This window comes from Ictalurus punctatus, chromosome 22 (genome assembly GCF_001660625.3).
Source record: "Ictalurus punctatus breed USDA103 chromosome 22, Coco_2.0, whole genome shotgun sequence".
In the NCBI taxonomy this organism is placed as follows: Eukaryota; Metazoa; Chordata; class Actinopteri; order Siluriformes; family Ictaluridae; genus Ictalurus; species Ictalurus punctatus.
In genome coordinates, this window is record NC_030437.2 from 2024096 (window position 1) to 2039343 (window position 15248).

General features: G+C 38.5%; 1 protein-coding gene across 2 annotated transcripts; it reads left to right on the plus strand.

Annotated features, from left to right (window-relative positions):
* Window positions 1-720: 720 nt before the first annotated feature.
* LOC108255577 (BOLA class I histocompatibility antigen, alpha chain BL3-6) lies at window positions 721-15112 on the plus strand. 2 transcript variants are annotated; one of them, XM_017451649.3, is made up of 7 exons: window positions 721-1106; window positions 7346-7594; window positions 9584-9859; window positions 11124-11420; window positions 11514-11627; window positions 11841-11867; window positions 11967-15112. In XM_017451649.3, the coding sequence occupies exons 1-7, from the start codon at window positions 1052-1054 to the stop codon at window positions 11999-12001; spliced, it is 1053 nt and encodes a 350-aa protein (XP_017307138.1). In that variant the 5' UTR covers window positions 721-1051; the 3' UTR covers window positions 12002-15112. The 2 variants fall into 2 exon arrangements, with proteins under 2 accessions (XP_017307138.1, XP_047005630.1); XM_047149674.2 differs by having other exon boundaries at window positions 11526-11627.
* The last annotated feature ends 136 nt before the right edge of the window (window positions 15113-15248 follow it).

Here is a 15248-nt window from a genome sequence, read left to right on the forward strand (position 1 = left end):
CAGTGTCCTGTAAGGCTTTTTAATTTTTTTTTTAATTTTATTTAGTCATCTCAACATGAACCAGAAATATTTTCTAATCCACCCTGTTATATATCTCCATTCTAAATCTCATACTTTTTCAGTGGGACTGAACCATTCGTGTGTAAATACAACAACTCGAGATGCAGAAAACTTGATAGTATACTACATTCTGTATGAAGCTTTCTATACTGTAGTGAAGAAACAGAAATATTATTGGTTGCTTATTGATTTTTTCCCCATTATAAAGCACAGTCTGGATTTTTAGATTTATTCACATATACCTAAATATCACAATTTAATTAATTTATTTAAAAGAGTAACTCATCTCACAAAGGGAGCTGTTTGCTTATGACTTTTATCCACATACAGTAACTCCAGTCTCACTGGGTGTTCAAATGGATTTTCCTGGACTGTAAAATCAAAACTAGAGTCAGCAGTACTTTTACCACCTTTACAAGCACAAAAACTTTTCCATGTTTAACCAGAAATTAAACCGGCAACAAGTTTTTGCAAGTTTTAAAATGTTTGTATGTGAATTGTTTTACAAACTCAAATGTACTTCTATTTGGACTCTGAAGAGGGAAGTAATTAGACACAAACGAGGCATCATGACCTGTGACATCAATAATGACATGAATGGACCAAAGTACACTCTTGTTTCTGTCATGTTCATTACTGGTTAACACTTTAGGCATTTTTGAGAAGCCTGGTAAACAATGCACAAGTTTGAGATCAATAGTGTAATTTATATAGTATGGTACAGAGGATACAATAGTAAGTAGTGATACAGAGGTACATGGATGATTGTTTATATCACCATCACGGCTTGTTTCCCCGGAAGTAAGAGAGTGGGATCTTTAATGCGTCACACACCTGTGCGGAACTTTCTAGAAGAGAAGCTCGAGGTTTGTCCGCTCGGATCTTTCTGTGTCGCGCGGCAGTTATCTGGATTACTCAGTAGTTGTGTGAAGTTTTTTTTTTCTCAGAATTTCATTACAAAGTCACAGTTAAAGATCTGAAGGTGTACGTGATGGGCCGCATCGTCGTTCTTTTAATCCTGCTCGGATGTGGTGAAATGTCCACAGGTGAGTTTTTAATCTTAACTAGCTCCGTTATGCTAGCAGCACACCCGCTAACTGTAGGAATAATGTGGTGTGTTGAAGATTTAGTGTCTGCTTGGTGAATGTGTGCGTCTAACTTGTCTAAACACATCTAACCAGAGAAAAAACATTGTCTATAATACAGATTTACTCTGTGGATGAATCTTCATTCACCTTTTTTGGGAGGAATTGTGCACAGCACTCATGAACCAGTTTCAGGGCTCTGCAGCAACAATTTCTTTTAGTAGCACTTGTGCTCCTAATTACAAAAATTTAGGAGCACAGTCAAAAATTTAGGAGCACAGTTGTTTATTTTTAAATTTTTATTTATTTAGGCACGTTAATGTGCCACAATATAACACAATAGGCATGAGAAAACTTGAGCTGGTCAGTTATGACAGAATTTAGGAACATAGTGTGATTCATGACACATTAATTTACCTTCTGATAAACTAACTGTAATATTTTCAGTTCATTTTACAGACTGTATGCAAAAAACACCGTTACCCTGTTTACCTTGTAAACAAATACAATAAACCTCAATGTTCAGTGTTTGAAGTCTGCTCCTCTTAAATATATTTAAAGCTACACTATTAGACATTTTCCACTGTCATGGTTCTGGGCTGGAGTCAGTTCTCGACCCGCTATGTGTATATTGTGTATATATCTGAATAATCTCATATAGGATGTGATTGGGGGAGTTCATTTACCCGTCAGATGCAAAGCGCTTTAGTTTAATGGTGTTCATTACTGATGCTCCGATCAGGATTTTCACAGCCGAAACCGATCCAGATACCAATCTTTATTTATTTAAACTTTAATCAGGAGGTCCGTCATAAACAGTTAAATGTAAGCTCTCTGCTCATGGTCACTGTTAATTGAATTAAAATAATAGCAATGAGAAATACTGTTGGTTAATTGATGAATAAACAAGCATAAAATGTTTATTTTTAAATATCTTAAACAATAAAGAGTCCTAATTAAAAATAGACTAACTCAAACATGATCAATATTAGGAAAAAGGCTAACAACTTTCTAATGAAATCGCGAACTAAACTTAATGTCAAATTGATTTTAAATGCAACCCATAGTAATTAAACATTATTTCATTTATCATTTTATATATATTTTATGAAATGTTCTTTTTTTGTTTTTTGTTTTTTAATACATTTGCAAAGATTTCAAACAAACTTCTTTCATGTTGTCATTATGCGGTATTGTTTGTAGAATTTTGCGGAAAATAATTAATTTAATCCATATCAGAATAACGCTGTAACGTAACAAAATGTGGAAAAAGTGAACCGCTGTGAATACTTTCCGGATGCGCTGTTATATATATATATATATATATATATATATATATATATATATATATATATATATATATATATATATATATATATATATATATATATATAAAAATATATAAAAATATATAAACTCAAACAAACACAAACACAGAATTTCCCCAGAGAAACTGAGACAGCAGTTCAGTCATTATTTGTGTAAATGTTTTCTGCTTGTTTTATTGCTGGTGGTTGATCCTGTTGTAGTGAATATCTGCAGTACATGTGGTAAATCCTAACTAATATTGTCTCAGAAATGCATTTTACCCCTTTATTTACTGCAGATATACTTTTAAAATGTCAGTAATATAAAGTCCACATGATCTGTATTATACCCAGGCCTACTTACTTCACTTTTACTGATTGTATATTGTATAGACCTGGAATTAAAATCTAATTCTATTCATGCTGCTGTAATTACTCGCATGGGTTAATGATAATCATGTCAGTGTTTTTTGACTGAAGTCTTAAACTGCTACAAAGTTATGGAGGATATGATGTTGAAGTTCTTGAGAACCTATAAAGCCAGAAGGCTGTACCATGACTGGGATTTCAGTATGATCGCTGGCTTCACTGAAACATTCACACGCTGGTTTATTGATATCACGACGTGAGTTAACAACTTGTTCAAAAGCCAGGATTTCCTCAACAACTCCTGTCGGAGTTCATTTTAAAAATGTTTGTTAGAAGAGATGGAGTGGATTAAGGTGGTGTTTTACAGCTGAACAACAAACTATTACAATGAATTCCTGTAAAGAATTCAAATCTATAATAAAAAACAGTATTGTAATTGTAAACAAAGCTGTTTACAAAATAGCATGGAATTAATGTAGACTATAGCATTTTCACATGTTGATATAATGTGGATATACTCAGGTTCTTGCTTACCGTGCTGATGTTTCACCTTCTTCCATGACACCGTGTTTTTGTTTCATGTGCTCGTGCATCACTGTGGTACTCCCGTGCCACACAAGCTCAGCTTTGCATAACATGCAACTTACCATCTTCTTTGTTGCATTTAATATGAAATGCTCCCATGCCTTAGATGACTTGGGATGCACCATTTTTTTTTTCCCACCGGGTTATCTGTTTTCTCTGCCATTTCGCACGTGTTTGTGCCTGGGTTTTCTTGAAAGCAACGTCATGAGTAAACGCCCCCCGGTACATCAGACCAACTAATCATTAATGACATTCGTTGCCAACGATTTTCATAATCGATTATTATTAATGGATTATTATGGACTCGGACCCCCCCATGCATTCCAGTAATCATAACATCTAATAACATCAACAATCATAACATTTTGTTTCACTGCTGCAGCATCCGATGTAAAATTTTAGCAGTGCAGAGGTTACAGACTACAGTTTTGTCATCATTCCACACGAGACATCATCTTTACAAAATCGATGTGTTTTCCTGCCCTCATTTGATTGACAGGATATAATTGGCCCTGATCATTGGATGTTTTTTAAACTAAGTGAAAATGTCCAAATTGGGCCCAATTAGCCATTTTCCCTCCCCGGTGTCATGTGACTTGTTAGTGTTACAAGGTCTCAGGTGTGAATGGGGAGCAGGTGTCATCGCTCTCACACTCCCTCATACTGGTCACTGGAAGTTCAACATAGCACCTCATGGCAAAGAACTCTCTGAGGATCTGAAAAAAAAAAGAATTGTTGCTCTACATAAAGATGGCCTAGCCTATAAGAAGATTGCCAAGACCCTGACACTGAGCTGCAGCACGGTGGCCAAGACCATACAGCGGTTTAACAGGACAGGTTCCACTCCGAACACGCCTCGCCATGGTCGACCAAAGAAGTTGAGTGTACGTGCTCAGTCATATCCAGAGGTTGTGTTTGGGAAATAGACGTATGAGTGCTGCCAGCATTGCTGCAGAGGTTGAAGGGGTGTCAGCCTGTCAGTGCTCAGACCATACGCCGCACACTCCATCTAATTGCTCTGCATGGCCGTCGTCCCAGAAGGAAGCCTCTTCTAAAGATGATGCACAAGAAAGTCCGCAAACAGTTTGCTGAAGACAAGCAGACTAAGGACATGGATTACTGGAACCATGTCCTGTGGTCTGATGAGACCAAGATACACTCATTTGGTTCAGATGGTGTCAAGTGTGTGTGGCGGCAACCAGGTGAGGAGTACAAAGACAAGTGTGTCTTGCCTACAGTCAAGCATGGTGGTGGGAGTGTCATGGTCTGGGCTTCATGAGTGCTGCCGGCACTGGGGAGCTACAGTTCATTGAGGGAACCACGAGTGCCAACATACTGAAGCAGAGCATGATCCCCTCCCTTCAGATACTGGGCCATAGGGCAGTATTCCAGCATGATAATGACCCCAAACACACCTCCAAGACCACCACTGCCTTGCTAAAGAAGCCGAGGGTGAAGGTGATTGACTGGCCAAGCATGTCTCCAGACCTAAACCCTTTTGAGCATCTGTGGGGCATCCTCAAACGGAAGGTGGAGGAGCACAAGGTCTCTAACATCCACCAGCTCCGTGATGTCATCATGGAGGAGTGGAAGAGGACCGCAGTGGAACCTGTGAAGCTCTGGTGAACTCCATGCCCAAGAGAGTGAAGGCAGTGCTGGAAAATAATGGTGGCCACACAAAATATTGACACTTTGGACCCAATTTGGACATTTTCACTTGGGTATGTACTCACTTTTGTTGCCAGCGGTTTAGACATTAATGGCTGTGTGTTATTTTGAGGGGACAGCAAATTTACACTGTTACACAAGCTGTACACTCACTACTTTACATTGTAGCAAAGTGTCATTTCTTCAGTGTCGTCACATGAAAAGATATAATCAAATATTTACAAAAATGTGAGGGGTGTACTCACTTTTGTGAGATACTGTCTGTGAATGTATGTGAGATAAAAAAAAAAAACCCTTCAACAGCGCTCCTAAACTGGAGCACAAGTACTCCTAAAAGAAATTGTTACCGTAGAGCCCTGAGAATAAACTTTCCAACTTGTAGTTTTATCAATTTATAGTATTTTCCAATTGTATATATATATTTTTTTTAAATAAAGATTGAAAGAGTTGTCTGAAGTGTAGCGGTGGTGACATTGAAGTCATGTGACCGTCGTGTAGTTTGTTTATAGCTTAACATTAGCTTTTTACTTCTGGCGAGTGTATTTAGGCTTCGGATTCTTATGAATGTTATCTTAATGAATGAAACGTGTAAGAATCATAAACTTTTGTTGGTCACAGAGTTCATTTTCTGCAATAATCCAAAAGCCAATGGTAAAGTCCTACTTGCTTGTTGTCAAGAGAACTGGGGTGATGCTGACTACTTGTGTAGCCTACAAAAATACCTCAACCTCATGCAGGACTGACGACTTGAGGAGGGAACAGACACCCCTCTCTCTTAATATGGAGATGAAGTCCATCTACAGCGGGGAATTATTACATTTGTGAAGGAGAAGATGCCAACGTGCATGTAACACCAGTCCCATTCACAAAGCGGCAGACTTTGTCAAGTTAATTTACATCGTGAGAAAACCGCTTTTGGTCATGATCACGAGAAAACAACAGAAAGAAATTAATAATGCATGGCCGCTTGGGGCTTCCGTAGCAGGTTTATTAGACTGCTGTCACTTTAAGACCTAATGCATGGATCCAATATTCTGTACTGACACACCTCTGATTCTGTATGAATACTCTGTGACATGGTGTGTGTATTTATTTGACCGTCCAAGCCGCATTAATGAGTCGATAAAGAGAACTCGATTTGGTACTCACACGATGAGGCGGGTTTCTGTGTGCACACACTTGAAGCATGTGCATATCCTGTTCAGGCAGGGAGATATTCATTAATTTGGTACCTTAATTTTATTGTTTATTTTTTATCTTTCTTTTTATGTTACACATGATGCAGGCTCGACTGTACTGTGTAAATTTGAGACCAAAACGTCCAAGTCAGTGTCAAGTCCGAGTTTGTTCATAGTCTGAGTCCGGGATCGAGGTTATTTTTGTGTCTCATTTCTGTACGTGCAAAAACATATTTTGAGCGGACAAAAAGCTGCACGCGTCACACAGTTGTATTGGCGCTCGCGTGCGCGGTAAACTACAACCGCGAGAGAAAAATAGATGTTCACGCGTGGAAAAGGGAGAATTCACACTTTTTAAAAAATTTTTATTTTTATTTATTTTTTATTTTTTATTTTTTTAAACCCCCACGCATACGAGGGGAGAAAAATCTCTATTCTCTGCTGGCGCGGATAGTTTTTCTTTCAGTCAGTAGTGGGCGGGCCTAACTGGCTTGACTATTGCCTCAAATATCATTGGCTAATTAATTTTTCAGTTCTGATTGGCTTCCTGCCACTGTGGAGAACCATTAGTGAAGTTACCTGTTCTTCATGAGAGACACGACTTCATCCACAGACTCTTCATATGGGTCTTTTTATTTTTTCATTTGTTGATAGTTTAAGATTGATATCCTTGCAGCATACTACATTATGTAATATAATATATGTAAATAAGGGAATCTTTACCAGTTGTCTTTACAAGAATGCAAGTCACAACAGTAAAGTCCCAATCCTCTGTTACTAAGCGACTGATTTATTATCTGGGGGCTCGCAGTTAATTATGAAGAGTCTTACTACATGAATGATTATCAGTATGATGATATCAGCTGGCTGGATATTGCAAGGATATCAATAATAATAATAAAAAAAGCTGTGTCTCATGAAAGTATGGGTAACTTCACTAATTGTTCGCCACAGTAACAGGCAGCCATATTAAGTGGCCTTATTAACTCATTGTTTGTGTTGGTGACGTCATCATGAATTTTGCAGAATTTATGTAAGTTTATAGTTTTACTTTGTGTATATATGTGTATTAATACAATTTAAACTTTTCCAGACACACACACTCTGCAGTACCTCTACACTGCAGTCACACCAGGAGTAAATTTCACTGTTGTTGGTCTGGTGGATGGAGAGCAGTTTGTGTTCTACAACAACAACATGATGAGGATCTCAGAGTGGATGAAGAAGGCAGAAGCTGATGATACAGATTACGAGCAGAAAGAGACACAGCATGTGAAGGATCAACAGGACTCACTCCAAAACATTGTGGCTACAGTAATGAGGATCTTTAATCAATCTGAAGGTGAATCACACTCCGAACTTTCATCACTTATATATACACACACACACACACTCATCTCACACACACATTTATTAAATACACCACAGAAAATAAATCAGTGTATACAGTACTGTGTAAATCTTAGGGACTTTATATTTTAGTACACATTGTTATATTTTTATGTGTGCATTATTGCGTCAGTGTAAAAACACTTTGTCAGTGTCTCCAGAAGAACTGTGTGAGATTCTGTAAGATTCTCAGTAAATCTGACCAGTTCATTTCCTTATTAATCTACACACATTGTACCAGAGCTGTCACACCAGGGGTCTTGTTTATCTGCCGTGCGTACGCGAAGTTCTGTGTATAAACTGTTTGTATGTTTTAGGACTGCAATTAACGATTATTTTCATAATCGCTTTCATCAATCCATTTTTATCAAGTTCATGGATGATTTTTCGTGCATTTATTCATAATTCTTATATCTATCCCATATTAATCAGACAATTTATTTTCATTGATTAATTAATTAGACTTTTTTTTTTTTTAAATCAATAATTTTTTTCATTGTAAAAAATTTAATTCACAAACTGAGTGTTACAAATGCTGTAACACCGGTGCGGCTGTGGATCAGGTGGTAGAGTGGGTTGTCCTCTAATCGTACGGTTGGCGGTTCGATTCCCGGCCCACGTGACTCCACATACCAAAGTGTCCTTGGGCAAGACACTGAACCCCAAGTTGCTCCCGATGGCAAGTTAGCGCCTTGCATGGCAGCTCTGCTACCATTGGTGTGTGTGAATGGGTGAATGAGACACAATATAAAGCACTTTGGATAAAAGCGCTATATAAGTGCAAACCTTTACATTAACACTGTAAAAACTGTTTGTAGGTATATTGTTTTATTCGTGTTTATTTTGATCGTACGGTTTTAATTAGACATTAAAGATCTTACTTGCTGTTCACATTTACAAATAAGTATATAAAGGTAAAAAAAACAAACAATTTTAATTCTGAAGAAAACATGTCTGGAACATATTAAAAAGCACACGCATCTGTCACAGTGTCTGACACGACAAGGGGGTGGGGATATCCACAGTGACATCACACACTCAACCAATATATAATGAAAATTCGTTGGTGATTATTTTAATTATCGATTAGTTGTTGCAGCTTCCCAGTCCCCCCCCCCCCCCCTATCTTTTCATCAAATGAACATGTATGAAGACCCTCTTTTCCAGACATGGAGTACCAACAGAAGTGTTTACTGATGACCTGTAATTCAGCAATGCCAGTTTAATGAGATTCTCCAAAAATAACAGGACATTATGCTGGAGTGGGGCGACTCACCTGCTGAACTCCTAATAGGACGATGTCTTTGCTTTAAATTACCTGTTCTAGAAGATCTCCTTAAAATAAAGAAGGGTGTGGGGGTGCAGTGGCTGGTGAAACAGCTCTGTGTAATAAACCTGCTAAAGTAACACAATACAGTTTCCTTTCTGATATCATCTCATGATTTTATTGTGAATCCACAAACAAGCACAGAACAATACTGCTGTGTAAAATAAAGTTTAGTCTCCTCAGTAGTATTCAGTGGTTCTGTAATATCCAGGAAACGACAGCAGATAATGATATCTTCAGAGTGCATCGTGTCCCAAACTGCAGTCTATCACACTAAATAACTTCTCTTTACTCCTTTATTCTTAACATTCCTGCAGCAGAAATAATCAGAATGTGTTTGGACTTTGCACACAGAGCTGTGAATCCATGCAGTGTAGAAGCTCACAAAGCAGGAGTTCTGAAATGTTCTTCACAAATAGTCTTCAGTAACATTGTTCTAGTAGAAACCTCAACATGACCGAGGGGGAAAGGACTAGTAAAACATCAGTGTAACACTTTAATGGAGTGTAGAAGGAAAGGAAACTTATCTCTCTCTCTCTCTCTGTGTGTGTGTGTGTGTGTGTGTGTGTATGTGTATGTGTGTGTGTGTGTGTGTGTGTGTGTGTGTGTGTGTAGGAGTTCATACTCTACAGAGGATATACGGCTGTGAGCGTGATGATGACGGCACCCCTAGAGGATTCGATGTGTACGGTTATGATGGCGAAGATTTCATCAGTCTGGATCTGACAACTGGAACCTGGACTGCAGATAATGATGAAGCAGAGATCTTCATAAAAGAGTGGGATCCTACTGGAGATAAAGCTAAAAAGTCGAAGCAGTTCCTGAAGACTGACTGTATTGATCGGTTACAGAAGGTTCTGAATCATAGCAAAGAAACTCTGGAGAGAAAAGGTAAAGTGTGTGATCTGCTCTGTAACTGCAGCTGCTCTCTCTCTCACACACACACACACACTGATAGTGTACACACTCCTTCATAACAGCACACACTCTCTCTCTCTCTCTCTCTCTCTCTCTCTCTCTCTCTCTCTCTCTCTCTCTCTCTCTCTCTCTTTCTCTTAAAGTGTAGACACTTATAACGCACTCCTTCAGTACAACAGGGGAGCAGTGGTGGTGTCTCTCAGGTTAAAGCTCTCAGTTACTGATCAGAAAGTTGGGGGTTCAAGCCACAGAACAACCCTGCAATCTCTGCTCCAGGGGGCGCTGTATCACGTCTGAACTTGTGCTCTGACCCCAACTTCCTAACAAGCTGGGATATGCACAGAAAATAACTTCACTGTGCTGTTTATGTGACTAATAAAGGCTTCTTCCTACACAGTAACTACATTCTCTATGACATCAAATCCGTACCAAAGATCCGAGCGCGTTATTGATGCTCACGTGAAGTAAATTACATCCATTAGAGAACAACAGATGTACAAGTGTGGAAAGGGGAGAACTCGCGTTCTCGTTTTAAACACAAGCTCTCACACGAGGAACAATCTGTATACACAAGCAACATCATCCCTCACACTCAGGAGCTGCTTCTTTTGTAAACTGGTAGAACACTTCCTGTCTAATAACAACTGCTAATGATTCCCTCATTTACATATATTATATTACATAATGCAGTATGTTGAAGAATATCAATCTTAATCTATTTATTTATTTATTTTTTAAATAAGCTGTGTCTCTGAAGAGTGTGTGTGGACGAAGCCGTGTTTCTGGTGAAGAACAGGTAACTTCACTAATGGTTCGTCACAGTGGCAGGCAGCCAATCAGAACTGATTTAAAGGAAAAATTATCCAACGATGTTTGAGGTTACAATCAAGCCAGTTGGACACGCCCACTGCTGAGGACAAGAAAAAGTATTCTGAGCAGAATAAATAGTGAGTGTGGGGAGTGACTTTGCTTGTGTATACGGATCGTTCCTTGTGCATCAGAGCTTGTTGCTCGCACGAGGGTTTAAAACGACCACGCGAGTTCTCCCCTTTCCACACGTGTACATCTATTTTCCTCTCGCAGTTGTAATTTACCACACGTGAGCGTCGATAACGCACTCGGATTTTTAGCACGGATTTGCTGCCATAACGCTCTGTCCCTGCAACACACACACACACTAGTGTTTTTTTACACTATAGTGTGTGTTTTTAATATTTATGTCTCTGTGTCCCTGCAGATCCTCCTACAGCGTCACTGTTCCAGAAAAACTCGTCTTCTCCAGAGGTGTGTCATGCTACAGGTTTCTTCCCCAAAACAGTGAATATCACCTGGCAGAAGGACGGAGAGGACGTGCATGAGGACGTGGATCTCAGAGAGACGTTACCCAACCAGGATGGAAGCTTCCAGAAGAGAAGCATTCTGACAGTCTCAGCTGAGGATCTGCAGAAACACACCTACACCTGCGTGATTCAGCACAGCAGCATGGGGAAGGAGTTGGTGCTGCATGAGGAGGATATTCGAATCCTGAATCCTGGTCAGAGAAACACTTTCCTATAAAACTACAGATTTACACTGAAAGCTGATTTATTTCTGCAGCAGATAATAAAGACTCTGTGTGATTTATCAGGTGGAGGTTCAGGTGGAGCTCCGATCGGTATCATCGTTGGTGTAGTCGCGGTTCTCCTGGTTCTCGTTGCTGTTGTTGCTGGAATTGTGGTCTGGAAGAAGAAGAAGAACTCTGGTGAGAGGAGGAAGGAGGCAGATGTGAAGTTCTCAGAGAACAGATTTACACTTTCTAATTCTTGAATGGGGATTTGATGAATGTTTGACATATTTTTAAGCTTTAACTGATAAATTAGACGAGACAATAAGCTGATATTGACTAATTGTCTCGTGAAACCAAACCCAGTCCACAGATTTTATAATAACCGTCTGTCCATCATCTGTGTTTCAGGCTTCAGACCTGTTCCACCCAAACCCGGTAAGTGAACCTTTATGATCCAGAAATGATGTTTAAATCCAGTACATTATTGACTCGCAGTGTTTACTTCACTTTCTGATGGATTTGAATGTTTTACAGCCTCTGAAGGAGATTCTTCCTCCAACAACTCTTAAAGTGGACTGTGTGTGTTCCCGCTGCACTGAGAGAGTAAGACGTGATGTTGTTTACGGTGTAATATGATATAAAGATCTGGAAAAAATAATCTCCACTATATCAGTAGCAAATGTGCGATTATCTTCACCTCTACTGAGTAAAGAACGGAAGTGTAAGGACAGTGATGAGAGTTCATACATTTATACAATCATCAGCCCTTTAATCAGCAGGTATTGTAGGTATGCTCACACTGACATGGCAGTGGTCTGGGTCTGGGTGTGGGTCTGGGTCTGTATCTGGGTGTGGGTTTAGTCTTAGTCCTGTGTCAAATAACTTTTAATAGCTTTTATCATATTTAGTCATATTATTGTTATTATTTATTAACAATTCAGTTGAACATTTTGTTGATATAAATAGATATATTTTGGTAAAGATTTTATTTTAGACCACATTTTAGTCTCGTCTTTTTTCGTCATCAGTATTTCATGCTGATATAGTCACAGTTAGTGTTTAGTGAACTGTCTTCTCATCTACATGGTTCAAAAAAAGGCTCTTTCACACTGAGCACGACGCAATAAAACGAAGTGAATCACAGATGAACGATGCTTTCACACCGAACACGAAACGATTGATTGTCTTCAGCTAATTCACGTGTGCAGGATAGGTGGCGCTGACCAAGAATGCATTTTACACCTTCACACTAGGTGGCACAACCCACTACCTTTGACCCCTGAGAATCACTTAAATGTTGGCGCAGAGCACCACAACACAAACTGTTAAGAATAAAGTTTTTTTTGTGTTTTTGAACAGCACCATCGAGCTGTTTTAGTCTGAATTAAATAATCTGAAATATAATAAATAACACAGCAGTGGGACAAAACCTGAGTTTAATGCCCAAGACCAGCACAGTTTTATTTTTGTGGTGGAAAAAAATCGACACACTGGTTGACAAAAATGTAGTGTCACTTTGTCACGCCGTGAATGAACCGCGCCCGGTGTGAGTAGCTCCATAGGGATCAACTGTTTCGATACAAGATCATCATCACATCAAACATTCACACCGCTTAATCACGCTCAGTGTGAAAGGCCCTTAAGAACCATAAACATAAGAAAATTCACAGTGTAATAAAAAAAAGAGGTAATATAAGTAGTGGAAAGTGACAAGTAATGATAGTTATATTTTGCATTTATTTTACAAATAGTCAAAACACAATATTTCAGAAAGGCTTGTAAAGTCTGTTATAAAAGATAAAGAACCAATTATAATGTAGCAGTTCAAAAGATAACACTATAAAGTGTGTAACTGCTGTATTCGCACTGCCATGTCCGTGTCTAGTCAAGTCCATAGCCGAGAGTGACCTCACAGTACATTTAAAATTTAGTGCCGCAACAATTAGGCTAGCGGTGGTGTAGAGATGCGAGTGGATGAATGTTTTTTTTTTTTCTCCTCCCAAAAACATTCCAGAGGATGAACTAAGATAAAGTGCCTCTAGGTGTGCAGGATGTGTGTGCCGTGTCATAGAAGCCCAATTTGGACATTTTGACTTAGGGGTGTACTCACTTTTGTTGCCAGTGGTTTAGACATTAATGGCTGTGTGTTGAGTTATTTTGAGGGGACAGCAAATTTACACTGTTACACAAGCTGTACACTCACTACTTTACATTGTAGCACAGTGTCATTTCTTCAGTGTCGTCACATGAAAAGATATCATCAAATATTTACACAAATGTGAGGGGTGTACTCAACTTTTGTGAGATACTGTAAGTGTGTAGGATGCGTTTGGGTGAGTTAATTAACCTGCTAGTAAAGCGCTTCAGTTTCCCGTGTTAGTGTTCATTCACTGTTCTTCAGTTCACGCAGCGGCTCAATCGCCGACATGATTTATTCATTAGCATCTTCAGTATCCGTTTTTTTAAATAAAAAAATTAATTAAAATCGGTGCTAGTGTTTGCTACACATCTTAAATTCTTTAAAAAAAAAAAAAAAAAAAACAGTTTTGAATGTACATTTTTATCTTCGAAGTCCGGAACTTGCTTTAACAGAACTAGAGCAGACGAGAGGACAGAAGCTGCAGGAATGGTTAAGTGTATCAGGAATCTTCCTCTCACGCAGAGTGCCGTGTGCAGTTCAGTGTTTCTCAAATAAAACACTTAAACTGCATTTGCATCCGTCTCTACTCGCTGAACATGACATGGTAACACTCATTCTCCTGTAAACAAACACACGTGTGAACACAATGGGTGATTATCGAGGTCAGCAAAAAGTATTGAGGTCACGTCCATATATCACACAATAAGTCAATAATGTAGTTCTCGTGACAGGCCTACTGACAAATAAAACCTTCAAAAACCTTCATTAACTGTAAAAATGAGTTTCGTTCTTTTCTCAGTTCAGGGAAACACATGCTACAGATGTAATAGTGGAGATTAGAAATTAATGCAAAATGCAGACTTTTTTTTTTTTATTCTCAGTTGTGTGAGTGATATAAAGACATTGCAATGTTCTGCTTCACTGAGTTTATTTAACAAATAATTTATTGTGTTATGACTATTTAAAATGTGAAAAGAGTTAAACGACTTGAAGCTAAATTGTTTACTTTTATAATGAATGTGTCAATTTATATGTGAAATTTACATTTGATGTATTACTTATTACATGTTAGATACAGTGCCTTACACTAATATTGGCAATCTTGGTCAAGAAGAGTGTGAAAAATTGTGGCGGAACGCTCTCAGATCCTTCAGCGTGTATTCCATGTATTCTCAGGCATTATAGGAGAAGGCTCAGAGCTGTTATCTTGGCAAAGGGAGGTAGCGCAAAGTATTGACTCAAAGGGTGCAAATAATTGTTGCACATGTATTTAACATGAGAGCAAAGTATTCTTGTGAATTTTGTTGAGTGCAAAAGTTTTAATACTGTGTCAGAGACTTGTAACCCTCTCAATGGTAAGCGCTATCTGCCCTCTTCCAAATATATGAGCTAACAGATGCCCATGATTGGCCAGTGATGCTGTGACTGGCAGGTGAGAGGTTTGCCCCTCCCACCCTGACAGCACAGCCAGTGTTTGCTTCAAATTTGATTCTTAACTCCACTTGAACCTGTTCAACCTTTTAAATAAGAATTAAAAACACTTTTTTATATATATATATATATATATATATATATATATATATATATATATATATATATATATATATATATATATATATATATATAAACTTTTACAATGATGGTCTGAGATCAATGAAACTTTTGCACTCAACTGG